Source organism: Cryptotermes secundus, unplaced genomic scaffold (assembly GCF_002891405.2).
Source record: "Cryptotermes secundus unplaced genomic scaffold, Csec_1.0 scaffold5579, whole genome shotgun sequence".
In the NCBI taxonomy this organism is placed as follows: Eukaryota; Metazoa; Arthropoda; class Insecta; order Blattodea; family Kalotermitidae; genus Cryptotermes; species Cryptotermes secundus.
The window spans coordinates 7255-21304 of record NW_019730077.1 but is presented as its reverse complement, the minus strand read 5'-3'; the positions used below and the strand labels follow the sequence as shown (position 1 = coordinate 21304).

Here is a 14050-nt window from a genome sequence, read left to right as displayed (position 1 = left end):
AGTCTGCGCTGAAAGGGACCAGGTTCGAGTCCGTGGATGCAGTGAAAGCAAAAGCGACGCAACTCTTGAAGAGCATAACACAAGATGACCTGCAGCACTGCTTCCAACAGTGGAAAATTCGCATGGAGCGGTGTAGGGATCGGGGAGGGGACTACATTGAAGGGGATAACATTTCGACTGTCTGATTTTTTTTTAATAAAGGGTTAGAGCATGAATCCGGTTTCTTTATTGCCACACCTTGTAGCATAACATTGTTTATGTACATGCTTCTAATCTGAGAGATTAATGTGTGCTAAATTTTCTTTATCCATGTTTAGTTCTAGGGACATTATTTGATAAAATCCTTTGTCTTTCATCAGTTTCTTTAATTAACATCACATTATCATTAGGGGCTAAGGCTCAAGTACACTTGGTCACCACGTTATCTATCATGCTGTGCATGCTTGCATACAGTCAGAAGTTCTGTGCCTGAACATCCCTGGGGTTCCCATGTACTAAAAGCACAAGTGAACAAAAACTGTCACAAAAAAATAAAAATAAAGTCATACCCATGTCTATGTGACATGTCACAAAGGTGTATGGAGGAGTGGAGCCAAAATCTCCATGTATTTTAAATGTCAATTACATGCTCTGGGTACTTCTCCCCCAGGGAAAGGACCCCCAGTACCTATATGATACGAGAGAGAAGTAACATTCCATCAAATTCTCCACAAATAAGAATATCTAACTAATTCTAAATTGTAATCAACTGTAAACAATTGTAACTATTGTAATTTTAATCTTACTCATATATTAAATTGTTAATATTCAGAATTAACTTGACTTGTCCTATATCATGTACAATGATCTACAGTGACGAAATAAATCAATCAATCACTCAATCAATCCTGGCGGCTGCTAATACTTCGAAGGAATGTGGCTCTGATAACTTTCAGTATAATTGTGAAGAATCATATTCTGGCCACTGTCTGAAGTGTATATATTTAGAAGAACAAATTTAAGAGACGCTGTCTGAGTTAAATTCACTGAAATTGGCAATCAAACTTTTATATAGTGAAATAAATATGATTCATACAGGAAATGAGGTTAGATTTAATTCTGGTATAACTTCTGATGAAACATCATTATCCCCTATATGGTGTAATGTTAATACTAAGCATACTAAATCAGACAATAAAGCAAGAAGGTTTCAGAGTTTACAATCTATTGAACCTGTAGCAACTGTTAATAGATCTGCACCATTATCAAATCTTCCGGACAATACACCAAAAAGTGATAAAATAACGAATAACCGGAAAAATCAGATACAGAAGTTAAGAAGCTGGCAAAGGACTGTTTATCCAACAAAAGCTGATCTGCAGTTTTCTGCATTTCGACCCGTTAAATCAACATACGCCGAAGATGAAACAATACATAAAATTCCTACTATCATTAATGGTATGACTAACACTGGCTCTAATGATGGAAGTGAATTTTCGGAGAGTGATGAACTGCATATCAGTGACTGTGCCTTACGCAGGAAAGCCGGTAACAAATTATCTACTTTGAAAAGGAAGTGTAAGTTATTATTAATTGGAGACAGCCATGCAAGAGGATGTGCAGTGAGAGTCAAGAACATGATAAGTGACAAGTTTGTAGTTTGTGGACTGGTGAAGCCAGGCTTGGATGCTGATAATTTAACAAAATTATTAATAATGAGGTTATGAACCTTTCAAAGAGTGACATATTGGTTTTTTGGGTGGCTCCAATGATGTGTATAAGAATAATTCCGAGATTGGTTTGAATCATATTCTAAATTTTGTTAAAGCATATAATCATACTAATATCATTCTCTTAAATGTCCCCTATAGGCATGATTTGATTAAATCCTCATGTGTCGATAAGGAAGTAACCAGGTTCAATAGAAAACTAGCAAAATGTATAAAATTATATGAGCACTGTACCCTTGTTGATGTTGATCTCAATAAGGATCTCTTTACTAAACATGGATTTCATTTAAATGGGTTAGGAAGAGATGCAATTGTGAAGCAGCTTGTGTGTCATATTTATGAGAGACTGTTTAAGTCTCTAGTCAAACGATTTTAAATTTTGACCATTCTTCTTTTGATGAAATGGAAAATTGTGTGGAAATCTCTAGTCAAGCAATTTTAAACTTGGATCGTTCTTCTTCTGATGAAATGGGAAGCTGTGTGGAAGTCTCAAGTCAAGCAATTTTAAATTTGGACCATTCTTCTCAGGGTTCTGTTTTAAATTCAGTTAATTCTGTAGCTAATAGAACATCTAATAGAATAAGACGAACACCTGTAACAAGAAATAGGGATTTTTTATGGTGACTCAGTCTCCTGGGTCAGTTAGTGATCTTAGGAGTAATGGTTTAGGTAATTTTAACAATACTTGTAGTGCTAATTTTGACAATCATTTGAAATTAAGTTCCCTGAGCTATGACAGTAAGAGATATAAATTTCATTCTTCTGGTGATAATTCTCTTAATATATATCATCAAAATATAAGGGGCTTACAAGGTAAAACCAATTAATTAATTAGCTCCCTACATCCTGAGCTGCCGCATGTGTTATGTCTAACTGAACACCACTTAAATTATAATGATCTGGGCTGTACTTATATAGAACATTATAAATTCAGTGCTGCTTATTGTAGGAAAAATTTTAAATTAGGTGGTTCATGCATATTTGTACAGGAAAACTACAATTTTTAAATGTTGATTGAAGTACCTTTTGTAAAGATAAAGACCTAGAAGTTTGTGCGGTGAAACTTCCTTTTCTGCATGGTAATATCTGTGTTCTATCTATTTACAGAGCACCATCCGGTAATTTTGCTTATTTTCTGAAGGGATTAGACGCCATTTTAAATTTCTTGCATGATACTAAGTTGGAACTGATAATATGTGGTGATATCAATATAAATTACCTAACTGATAGTAATAACAAGAAACAATTGGATGTTCTATTATCTTCTTTTAACCTTTCTAGTATAGTAGATTTTCCTACTAGGATCCAAATCAACTCAGCCTCTGCTATTGATAATATTTTTATTGATCTTCACAGACATGGAAATTATACTATATGTCCTCATGTTAATGGACTGTCTGACCATGATGCCCAGATCTTATATATGAATAACACTGTTTTACATAACCGAAATAGCTGTAGGCATTTTGTGAGGAAATTCAGTAAAGCTTCTAGAAATGAGTTCTTCACTCAATTAAGTTATGAAACTTGGGATAACGTATTTGTTGATCAGAATATTGATTCAATTTTCAATTCATTTCTTAATACTTATTTAAAAATATTTAATTTTAGCTTCCCTAAAAAATTAGTTATGAATAATATGAAATATAACCCTTGGATGACGAGGGGCATAAAGACCTCATGTCAACATAAAAGAGAGCTCTATTTTGTCCATGAAGACCAGTAATGATCCAAACCTCAAATCCTATTTTAAAACTTACTCTAAAATTCTGTCTAATGTCATTAGGGCAGCCAAAAATCTTTATTATAATGGATTAATTTCAAATTCTAACAATAAAATGAAAACCACATGGAATATTATTAAAACGGTTACTGGTAAGAGAATCAATAATACTGAAGTGCAGTTCTTAAATGCTGAAGGGAAGCTAACTGATAGTCACCATTTAACTGCCAATTCTTTAAATAACTGCTTTCTGACTATAGTAGATAGACTTAACAGCAGTAATGCTAAGAGTGGTCATTTTATAGAGTTTGATATTGATAAACACTGGCGTTATATATCTCAGGCTTTTCCCGACTCCTTTCCCTGAAATTAAACTTAAACCTACATCTGCTGAAGAAATTGAAAACATAATTAAGTCATTAAAACCCAAAAATTCTAACAGGTATGATGAAATTTCGGTCTGTATTCTAAAAACTAGTGCACCTGCTTTCATTTCTCCTTTAACTTATATCTGTAGCAGAGTACTTTCAACGGGTGTTTTTCCCAATCGTTTGAAATACTCTGAAATAATACCATTACTTAAAAATGGTGATAAAACGAATATGACGAATTATAGACCTATATCGTTACTTACATCCTCTACAAAAGCTACTGAAAAGGTTATATTTGTAAGATTGCTCCAGCACATAAAGGATAACAATATATTATCCAACCACCAATATGGTTTCAGATGTGATTCATCCACAGAACTCACTTCATATAATTTAATTAATGAAATATTAAAGGCCTTGAATAATAAAATACCAGTTGGAGGCATTTTTTGTGACCTAGTTAGTTAGTTATTTAGAGAGGGTGGGTTTCCCCATGCACCGCGACCAGTTTGATCTATTGTGCTTCCCTCTATGATATTCTACCAGTCTCTATACCCTACCGATAAATGGTGTGTACCATCAGTCCCGCTGAGCAAGCGAGTTCGGCCACTTGCTTAGCGGTGTCTATAATGCTTCCCCCATCTATCAGAGGCCTCAGAGACTATTGTGGGCGGGAAACGTCCTGGAATTTGGCTCAGTGATCCCCTTTGGGGACATGAGGTTCTTTTACGTGCCGTAAAGATATGACACGGGACACACAGCTTAAAGTCCCTCCCGGAGGACTTGTTCCCTGAATTTTTCCGCCCTTAAAAATTCGACAACCTCCGCCGGGTATTTGAACCCACGTACCACGAGTCATGAGTCTGTGACCTAAATAAAGCCTTTGATTGTGTTAATCATGATGTTCTATTATCTAAATTGAAATTTTATGGAATAGTAGAAAAAGCTAATGCGTTACTGGAATCCTACCTTCATGGTAGACATCAAAGAGTTGTAACTAATAAGAAGTGCACTCACTGAAGTTGGGGTAAGATTATCAATGGTGTTCCCCAGGGACCAATCTTAGGTACCTTATNATCACGCGCGCTAACCAATCAGATTGCTTCAAACGATCGCATTTATACTACGCTCGGCGCTAGCCCGCGTCTACACCATTACGCGCGCTAGCCAATCAATTCTTCCTCCTCACTTTCGAGTTTGGCTCCGCCCCACCGACCAGCGTATAAAAAGGAGCGACTCCGAAGCCGAGTTATTCAGTTGAACGCAGTTCATCATCAGTCTACAAGCTAGCCGCATCAAGCAACTTCAGCCAGCAGGCTTCGTCGCCAGCGCTCGGTCTTCGGAACCATCAGCAGGCTGCGCCAGGCACGACTGCCTCGGCCCTCCAGCGCTCTCACACCCGACTCACTGGGGCACCGCGCCTGGACTCGCCGGTGGTCGTGTTACGGTCTGACCCACTGGGCATCTGGCGTAGCCACTGCCTCATGGCTCCTACGACCGGGCTCAATGGCGCGCCTTTCACTAGCCTTTCATCACCCATTCACCGCAACTAGCCTTTCCCCATACGGCGCGCGCTGCGCTACCTCTCCGATCAATCGTCTCAGCAGCCACGGTCCTTTTCAGGGCCAACAAACTGTTCCGAAGAAGTGGGTTGTCATAGGAGTGATGACGAGACTACACATGTAAAGAACCCCACATGACATTACACAGCTGTGTTGCAGTATGTGATTTACTCATGTTGACTATTTCTATATCCATTGGTATTAAACCATGTAAGGATTTATGGACCGACCGACCGAACGAACCGAACCGAAACGAATGAACGAAACGAACCGAAAACAACCGAACCGAAACGAACGAACGAACGAACCGAAACGAAAAGAACCGAAACGAAACGAACGGATGAAAGCTGGGTGGGTCTTGGAGCCAGTCTAGACACAGTGGCAAAGGAAAAAATCCCTGTCCCTGCCATAAGTTTACAGCTAGTCACTACAGTCAGCTGCCCAGCTCATGTCATTAGAAAAACAAGTGTCTATGACACTTCCATTTTTAGGGGTTCAAGTAGTTCCTGTTAACTCCATGAAGCAGAGTTCTTCAGAAAACAACAGTTAATCAGCTGGTCATAAAATTCTTTACCTTTTATGGTATATGAAAATTCGTTACCATATTCACAAAAGCTTTCCACTGGCCCCTAATCTGAGTCAGTTAAATATAGTCCACACCCTCACATTCTCCCTGCAAAGGTATTTCGTAACTTCAACACATCTTCCACAGTTCAATGAAAAATAATAAAAACTGTCAACAAAATCCCCCTCAGGCCACACATTCTGGAGCAGTAATTACATTTTACTGAATTCATTTCAGAAGATACCTGTGCATGAACATAATTATGTCACAAAAATCTGGGAGAACTAATTTGTAACAATTTGCAAATTGGTTGCAAATTGGTCTGTGGTACAAAATTATTTCGGATCTTGTGAACTGTGGAATCATCCAGTTCTATGGAACTGGCGTGTAGGATTTCCAACTGCAGGTCTCTCTTTCACTACTGTTTTATTCAAGTCAAATGTTTTGAAATTTAGCTCCTGAAGTTACATAAAATGAATCTTTTTTTTTTTACAGGCTGTGCCAAACTGGACTTAAGATAACTCTGCTGGCAAACTGCAAGACATAACCACAATAGTACAATTTTATATAAGAAAAGTTTATTTATTATATTAAAAGAGTCGAGACACCATGAAAATTACTGGTTCACTTATAGGTTACAGTTGCTGTATCAGATGCAGAGGCTACATAGCACTGTATGAAACAACATAGCAAGTGCACTGACAAACATATGAACCAGGTATCATCCAAAAAGAAGTCAGCCATGTTACTGTTCTAATAATCTGTTCTGTGGGATAAAATTAAAATCTAATAATTAGAAGTGATATTTTAGAGCTTTAGTTTAATTAGGATGTCTTTATTTTTCCCTGTAATACATTCAGAATTAGCAACTATTCCTTGTACATAGTACCATCCTGCCTTAGAAACACTCCTCAATCGTCCTCCCTATACCTCACTTCGTCACCTTTTCCATTCTCTCCTAACACATAACCTTTCCTTCTATTCCATGCATTTACTTCATATTAGGTGAAAAGCCCTTACTATTAAAACTCATTCATCCTGAGCAGGGTTTCCTTGCTTTTTTGCAGTGTCTTGACATAATATACAGTGACATCTTCTATAAGCCCAATAACAATATCCATTCCCTTTATTGCCATTATCCTGTCAAACAGGTGGTTCATTCCCACACCCTTTTGACCTTCCTGATGGTGATGTCACCAGCTCAAGTAATAGCACCTTTCATTCTCCTGACTAGACAGCTGTGATCATCACAATCCCTTCTTTATCCCATTCCCTTGAAAACCACAATAATACTGAATATTCCCTCAAGTCTCCTCTATCATTGACATACTACTGGAATCCTGAACAAAAACTCTTTCATGATAATCCCCAGTGACCACTCTTAATTCATGATCACTTAAGAAGGCAAATGGTAAAACTACTTTTGTGCTTAATTAAGCACAATATAAAAAAATGGAGCATGGATGTATGCACAGCATCATGCTTCTTAAGTTTGGCACTAGACTGATGTCAGTGCTCAGCTTCACATCCCAGCCATTTTACCCATGGGAAAAGAACCCTTGGTACCTATCAGGTAAGAGGTTGGGAGGGCTCCAGAGCCAGCTTGGATGTGGCAGAGAAGAGAGAAATCTCTTGTCCCTGCTAGGAATCAAACTCTGATTCCTCATTCACCTGGTTCCTAGCCTAGTCTCCACACTCGCACAGCTATTCTGGCTCAAACCATCACCTATCCCTAGATATTAACAATCATCTGTCAAAACACAAACTTCTTTCCTTTACAACCCTGACCTGTTCACCCACCACATTGCAAAGCATCAGTATACCATTAACTGTATTTCACCTGTACCTACAAGTGTTATCCAGACCCTCTTATTTATCTTACAAAGTTTCCTGTCTGTATGAGAGATCTGGATGTCCTTTCTCCAATTACATATATGAAAGATTTGAGTCTTTCACGGCGGTGACTATGTAGAAAGCAGTCTTCTGGGATTTGGCACCATGTATATGTGGTGTTAACACCACATATACACGGTGCCAAATCCCAGAAGACTGCTTTCTACATATATGAAGCTAGTTTCTCTTAAATGTCACTCCCATTCAGCATAATTATTTCTTATTTCTCTTTCCTTAACCCCCCCCCACCCATCTTTTAATTTCTTTTGGTTTATTTTGATTGAAGAAATACTTTGTGACAGTAAGTGTAGATGGTCATTACAAGACATAACATTTCGATTTTCTTATCAACTCTTTGTAATGTTACATATTACTACAGTGAAATTCACAATTTTGATTACCTTTTCTTACCATTTCATGTTAAATCCCAGTCGTTCTGCAATACACTATCAGTACTCTTGTATCATTGGGCCCACACTTCCTCAGGTATCAATAAAATGCACTGTACTAAAAATTTGTCTTATATAACTGCATACATTTTCAAAACTTATAATTGATATATTTTTTACAAATTACTTCAAACTATTTTACTGCCTTCCCTTTATATACATATATTATACAGACACACAAAACTCCCAGTTACCTGGCATCCAAGCATCCAGAATTCTCATCAAAATGGTGAAACATTTCCAAGAAAATTTTATATCTTTATAAAGTTATTGAAAAACAAATTTCTGATATTCGTATGTTCCCCTGTCATGTGGTACTTCTCCAAGCCACCATCAGCAACACTACCTGACATGCTCCATCACACGGGGGGCATGAAGTAGAGGCTACTTGAGTTGTTTACAGTATTGTACCTTAAATTGTTCACCACAAATCTGCAGTCATCTAGAACTCTCACACAGGAACTGAAGTGCAAACATGTTGTTTTGACTCTGTACCTGGTTTCTGCACCAACTCCTCTTGTCCAACTGGCAGATTCATGTAACTGGCAAACCCCATGCTCCTTAAATGCCAGATACCAGGGAGTATACTATGTATATACAGTATATACAGGGTGTCCCAGGAGGAATGGACCAAACTTCGGGAGGGTGTTCCTTATGTTAAAGTATGCCGATATAACCCAAAACACCTATGTCCAAAGTTGAACGGTTACGGAGATAATGGCCCGAGAAAAGTGTGGTCTTCTAGCGGGTCTACGGACTTTACCTATCAGCTGAGAGGCCTTATCTGTGTTTGCCCTTGAGTGCCGTGATTCACCCTAGCCGTGCTTATGTAGTTGGCTTTATCAGAACGCGCAGTCAGCACGTTACGTAATCGCTCGCCAGTCATGTGTCATGTATAGTGCTTGGAAACACTAAGGACAATTATGACATGGCGAGCGAGTATTTTGTACTTCAATTTTATGGCTTCATGTCACTCACAAGTTAGTTTTATGTTACGTACATTATTAACATTACAGAATCCACATATTCCTGCAAGTTTTAATATGTATTTTGTAATCAACAAGTGTGCAACGCCGGTCAAAGTTTCACACTTCTCTGGCCATTATCTCCGTAACCGTTCAACTTTGGACATAGGTGTTTTGGGTTATATCGGCATACTTTAACATAAGGAACACCCTCCCGAAGTTTGGTCCATTCCTCCTGGGACACTCTGTATATGGTACAGACTGAAGGAATTTCATACAGCACATATAGAAACCTGCTGAATGGATAATTTAGGTAATTAAAAAAATGAAAAAACAGACATATTAAAATAATTCATGAAATATTATCATCAATTCCATAAAAGCAGTAATTTCTTTAAAACCTCCATTTCTTACACAGATATGTCAATATATGTTTAATTTCTTTGACAGTCACAAAAATAATTTTACACAAATATATATTCTCTACTGTTCTACCTTCTGACAGCTCAAGTAATAAATGTACCTTAAGTTCCTGATTTCCAATGTATGTTGATGGCTCACTGCAGAAACATGTTTCATGCCTTAGAAGGGTCACTTTTATCCAGACGTGCAACATGAATTCGTTTTACGGGCTGTTTTATAGAAGGCTTTAGACTGCACACTTAATCCTTCTGATTTTGCTACTAAGTCATCCAATTTCTCTCCTCGCTGTAGAACTGCTTCTATTGTGTTGTGCTAGAGGAAACATATTCAGAATGCATGACGACAATTGTATTAGCAATACCATGTTTGGATATGAAAGGACAAAAAACAACTCTTGCACATTTACTGTTATTGCCTTTAGAGTTTTAATTTGTGAATGTAAACTTCTGACGCCTTCTTACAGATAGCATATGATATGCAGCTTCGGAAAGAAGGGCTAATAATTAAATTGATACTATAAGGAAATGAGGCACAGAATTTCTCCAAATTTTCACCATGAATCAGTCTTGGGATGTGTGCAGAAATGCACACTAGTCTTCATGGAAACTGTCGGCTACTCATATTTGATCCAAATAAAAACCTGAATGTCTGTAAATTTTAGTAAATTCCTCAACATCAGTGTTTATCAAATTTCATGAAAATCCATTCTGTGGTTCTCAAGTTGTCACTGCATTTTTCAACTTTTCATTGTGAATATGTCAAAAATAGTAATACAACAAAAGTAACAACAGAAAGAGATAACAAATTTTTTAAATGTTTCAATAAATGACAAAATTATTATGTATTCATATGATTCTGCAATCTGTATTCAATCTGACATTTCATTATTTCAACACCTTACAAACAAAATATCTGTATTTCACATAAGTCAGGCCATCCAAACTTAACACCATTATTCAAAGATTCCACTATACTACACAAAGGTATTCGACTGATTTAACTGTAGCTAATTCCTTCTGCAGTTGGTAGTTATACAACATGTCAGGAAGTTCCCTATGTTTATGTTACCCAAAGGTTCATTACAGTGTTCACAAGAGCTTGTCACTGCTCCCAATCCTAATCTGCATTACTCCAGTACACAACTCTTCACCTTACTTCTTTAACATCCATTTTGATTTTATCCTCCCACCTACCACATGGTCTCTTCCTTCAGATTTCTTGACCAAAACTTTCATGTACAAGGTGTGTCCCAAAAGTCATGAAATATATATATATATATATTTTAAATTTATTGATGATATCGGTACAAAGTGTTAATATTCTTCAAAATACTGTCCATGAGCATCTATACATTTTTCCCACCGACTCTCCCATGCCCGGTGTGCCCCCTCAAAGGCCTCGAAGGGAATCCCATTTAAAGCTGTTGTCACGGCCGCTTGGATAGCCTGAATGCTTTCAAAATGGCGTCCTTTCAGTGCAGTCTTGATCCTCGAGAACAAAAAGAAGTCGGCTGGAGCTAGGTCGGGGCTGTAGGGTGGCTGCGGCAGCATTGCCAGGTGGTGCTTCGCCAGGAACTCACGGATGAGCAGAGATGTGTGGCTGGGCGCATTGTCATGATGCAGCCGTGGCGGCGATGTCTTTTCGCACGCGGATGACCCTTTTCCTTAATCTTTCTAGAACATTCACATAGTAGGGAGCGTTGACGGTCTGTCCTTGGGGTAAAAACTCTTTGTGGACCACACCCTTGGCGTCGAAAAAGACGATGAGCATTGTTTTCACTTTGGATTTGCTCATCTTCGCCTTCTTCAGTTTTGGGGAAGCCGAGGTGTGCCATTCAGCATTCTGGTGCTTCGTTTCTGGGTCGTACTCAAGTGTCCATGTTTCATCACCGGTAATAACACAGTCTAAATAATGAGGTTCAATTTCCACACGTTCCTTCAATTCACTCGTGATCAACATTCGATTAGCCTTTTGCTCGTCCGTCAACAATTTGGGGACCAGCTTGGTGCACACCTTTCGCATGTTCAATTCGTCCATAACGATGCGATGCACAACGGTTTTTGGAATGTTCAGAGTGTCGGCTAACAACCGGACAGTCATTCGACAGTCAGTATTCAACAAATCACACATACGAGTCACATTTTCATCAGTTTGGCTTGTTGATGGCCGTCCAGAGTGGGGGTCATCTTCCACTCCTTCCTGGCCCTCCTTAAACTTCTTCACCCACCTTGTAACTTGCACATATGATAGAGCAGACTACCCGTAGGCTTACTTAACCAGTTCGTGAGTTTCGGCAGCTTTTTTGTTGAGCTTCGTGCAGAACTTGACTGCCCAATGTCGTTCGAAAGTATCCGCCATCGCGCACCGTAACATGGTCACAAAACACAGGTGCACTAAATCAGTGATACTGATGCCGCCGATGCTCGAGCAGACTGACCTTGGGCGCACTGTGAAGCTAAAGGCCTCCCCCCACCCCTAACCCAACCGGTTCCAGCGTGCTCCGACCAGTAGGAGGGTGGGAAAGAAATATATTTCATGACTTTTGGGACACACCTTGTATTTCTCATCTATCAAAAGCATATTAAACATATCATGTGACAATATTTTGAAACTCAACAAACTGGAATCAGCACTAACAAATAAAAATTAAATAAAATTTGGGAAACCAATTCTGGAAATGCCTGTCATTATTCAGTTCAGAAACCATTACCATTTCATTCACTGACCAAAATGTTGAAAATCAATACATACAAAACAGCAGTTTTGCCATTTGTTTTCTTTGGGTTTAAAATATGGTTATTTTGACAGAAAAACAAATTACAAATGTCTGAAAGCAGAAACCTCAGTAAAATATCTGCCCCTAAGAATGAAGAAACAAGCAATCAGGATTTCACATAAGGAAGAACTTTATGATTTGTATGGGTCAAATAATATTGATTTAATAGTGATACCTCAAAGGATTAGATGAACTAGGCACTGGCCAAGATAAGGGAGATGAGGTATTTTAAATCTTTCAGTTCTAATAGGATAGTGTTATTTACAGGTAGTTTATAACTGCTGACTTGGTGCTTCATCAAAAGACTTCCAGAAAACTCTAAAACGTAATTTCAGAGAGACAAATATTCCCTTCTTTTGTCTCATAAAAAAAGAACTACAGAATTCTGATACTCTTTGTTTAGTATGTAGCAGCTGGCATAAATGACCTTTTAATTCCTCTAATTTTAGAGTTTGGATCTATCTGGCATCTTCCCATTTGAGAGGAGTAAAGGAAACCACTTCTAGAACAATTATGGGGTGGGATTCCATTTACTTTCAGTGATGGGACAAAGAAAAAATGACTATGGCAAATACCTACAGTGAATTCTGAACCACAGTTGGGGCTTCCTGTTTCCCACATTCATAAAACATCAAAACATAGACTTTGTCAAGAGGCAAAAGATAGGGAGGCCTGCAGAAAAGTCTGAATTGCACCCAACTGGTCTCAAACAAAAGACCTTTGCATGGAAAGCTCTGAGACCACTGGGTTGCCTGAGTTAAGGTGAGGTAATGCATTACTTAATTATGTTCAAGTGTATCTCCCAAAAAGAGATGAATGCGATCTCATTTTAGTTCCACCACTCATTTCATGAACCAGCCACCAGGGTTAGCTTTCATTTCAGTTTCTGTTTAACCTTTATTATCCATGCATTGCACTACTGTATTGAAACAGTTTAAAAAGACTTTGAAAACATTCCTACTTGATCATTGTTTCTATAGTATACAAGGTGCGGCAATAAAGAAACCGGATTCATGCTCTAACCCTTTATTGAAAAAAAATCAGACAATCGAAATGTTATCCCCTTCAATGTAGTCCCCTCCCCGATCCCTACACCGCTCCATGCGAATTTTCAACTGTTGGAAGCAGTGCTGCAGGTCATCTTGTGTTATGCTCTTCAAGAGTTGCGTCGCTTTTGCTTTCACTGCATCCACGGACTCGAACCTGGCCCCTTTGAGCGCAGACTTGATTTTCGGGAAGAGAAAAAAGTCGCACGGTGCTAGGTCCGGAGAATACGGTGGATGTTCCATCACTGGAACGTTGTTTTTTGCCAAATATCTCTTCACAGATAGCGCGTTGTGTGCTGGCGCGTTGTCGTGATGAAGAACCCACGAGGCATTCTTCCACATGTCTGGTCTCCTTCGTCGCACAAGTTCACGGAGGGTCGTCAAAACATTTTTATAATAAACCTGATTGACAGTCTGACCTTCAGGCACCCAATCAATGTCGATTACCCTCCGGATATCGAAAAAAAACAACCATCATTGCTTTGAATTTGTACTTGCTCATGCGCGCTTTCTTCTTCCTAGGGGATTTGGGGCTCTTCCAATGCATGGATTGTCGCTTAGTCTCTGG

General features: G+C 38.6%; 1 protein-coding gene across 5 annotated transcripts in view; it reads right to left on the bottom strand.

The window, feature by feature from the left end:
- LOC111865976 (synaptobrevin homolog YKT6) overlaps positions 1-14050 on the bottom strand; it is a 26137-nt gene that overhangs the window by 5702 nt on the left and 6385 nt on the right. Inside the window, exons 5-6 of one of the 5 annotated variants that reach the window (XR_002843074.2) lie at positions 9761-9972; positions 8768-8832 (exon numbers count right to left, since the gene is read on the bottom strand). Coding sequence is in view for 1 of the 5 variants with exons in the window: in XM_023854423.2 (XP_023710191.1) it covers positions 9835-9972 (138 nt within the window). In the remaining 4 variants the exon portion in view is untranslated. Of the gene's footprint in view, positions 1-5640; positions 8833-9426; positions 9973-14050 lie in introns of those variants that run through there. The other 4 variants (XR_002843070.2, XR_002843073.2, XR_002843071.2 and 1 more) reach the window with 4 other exon arrangements.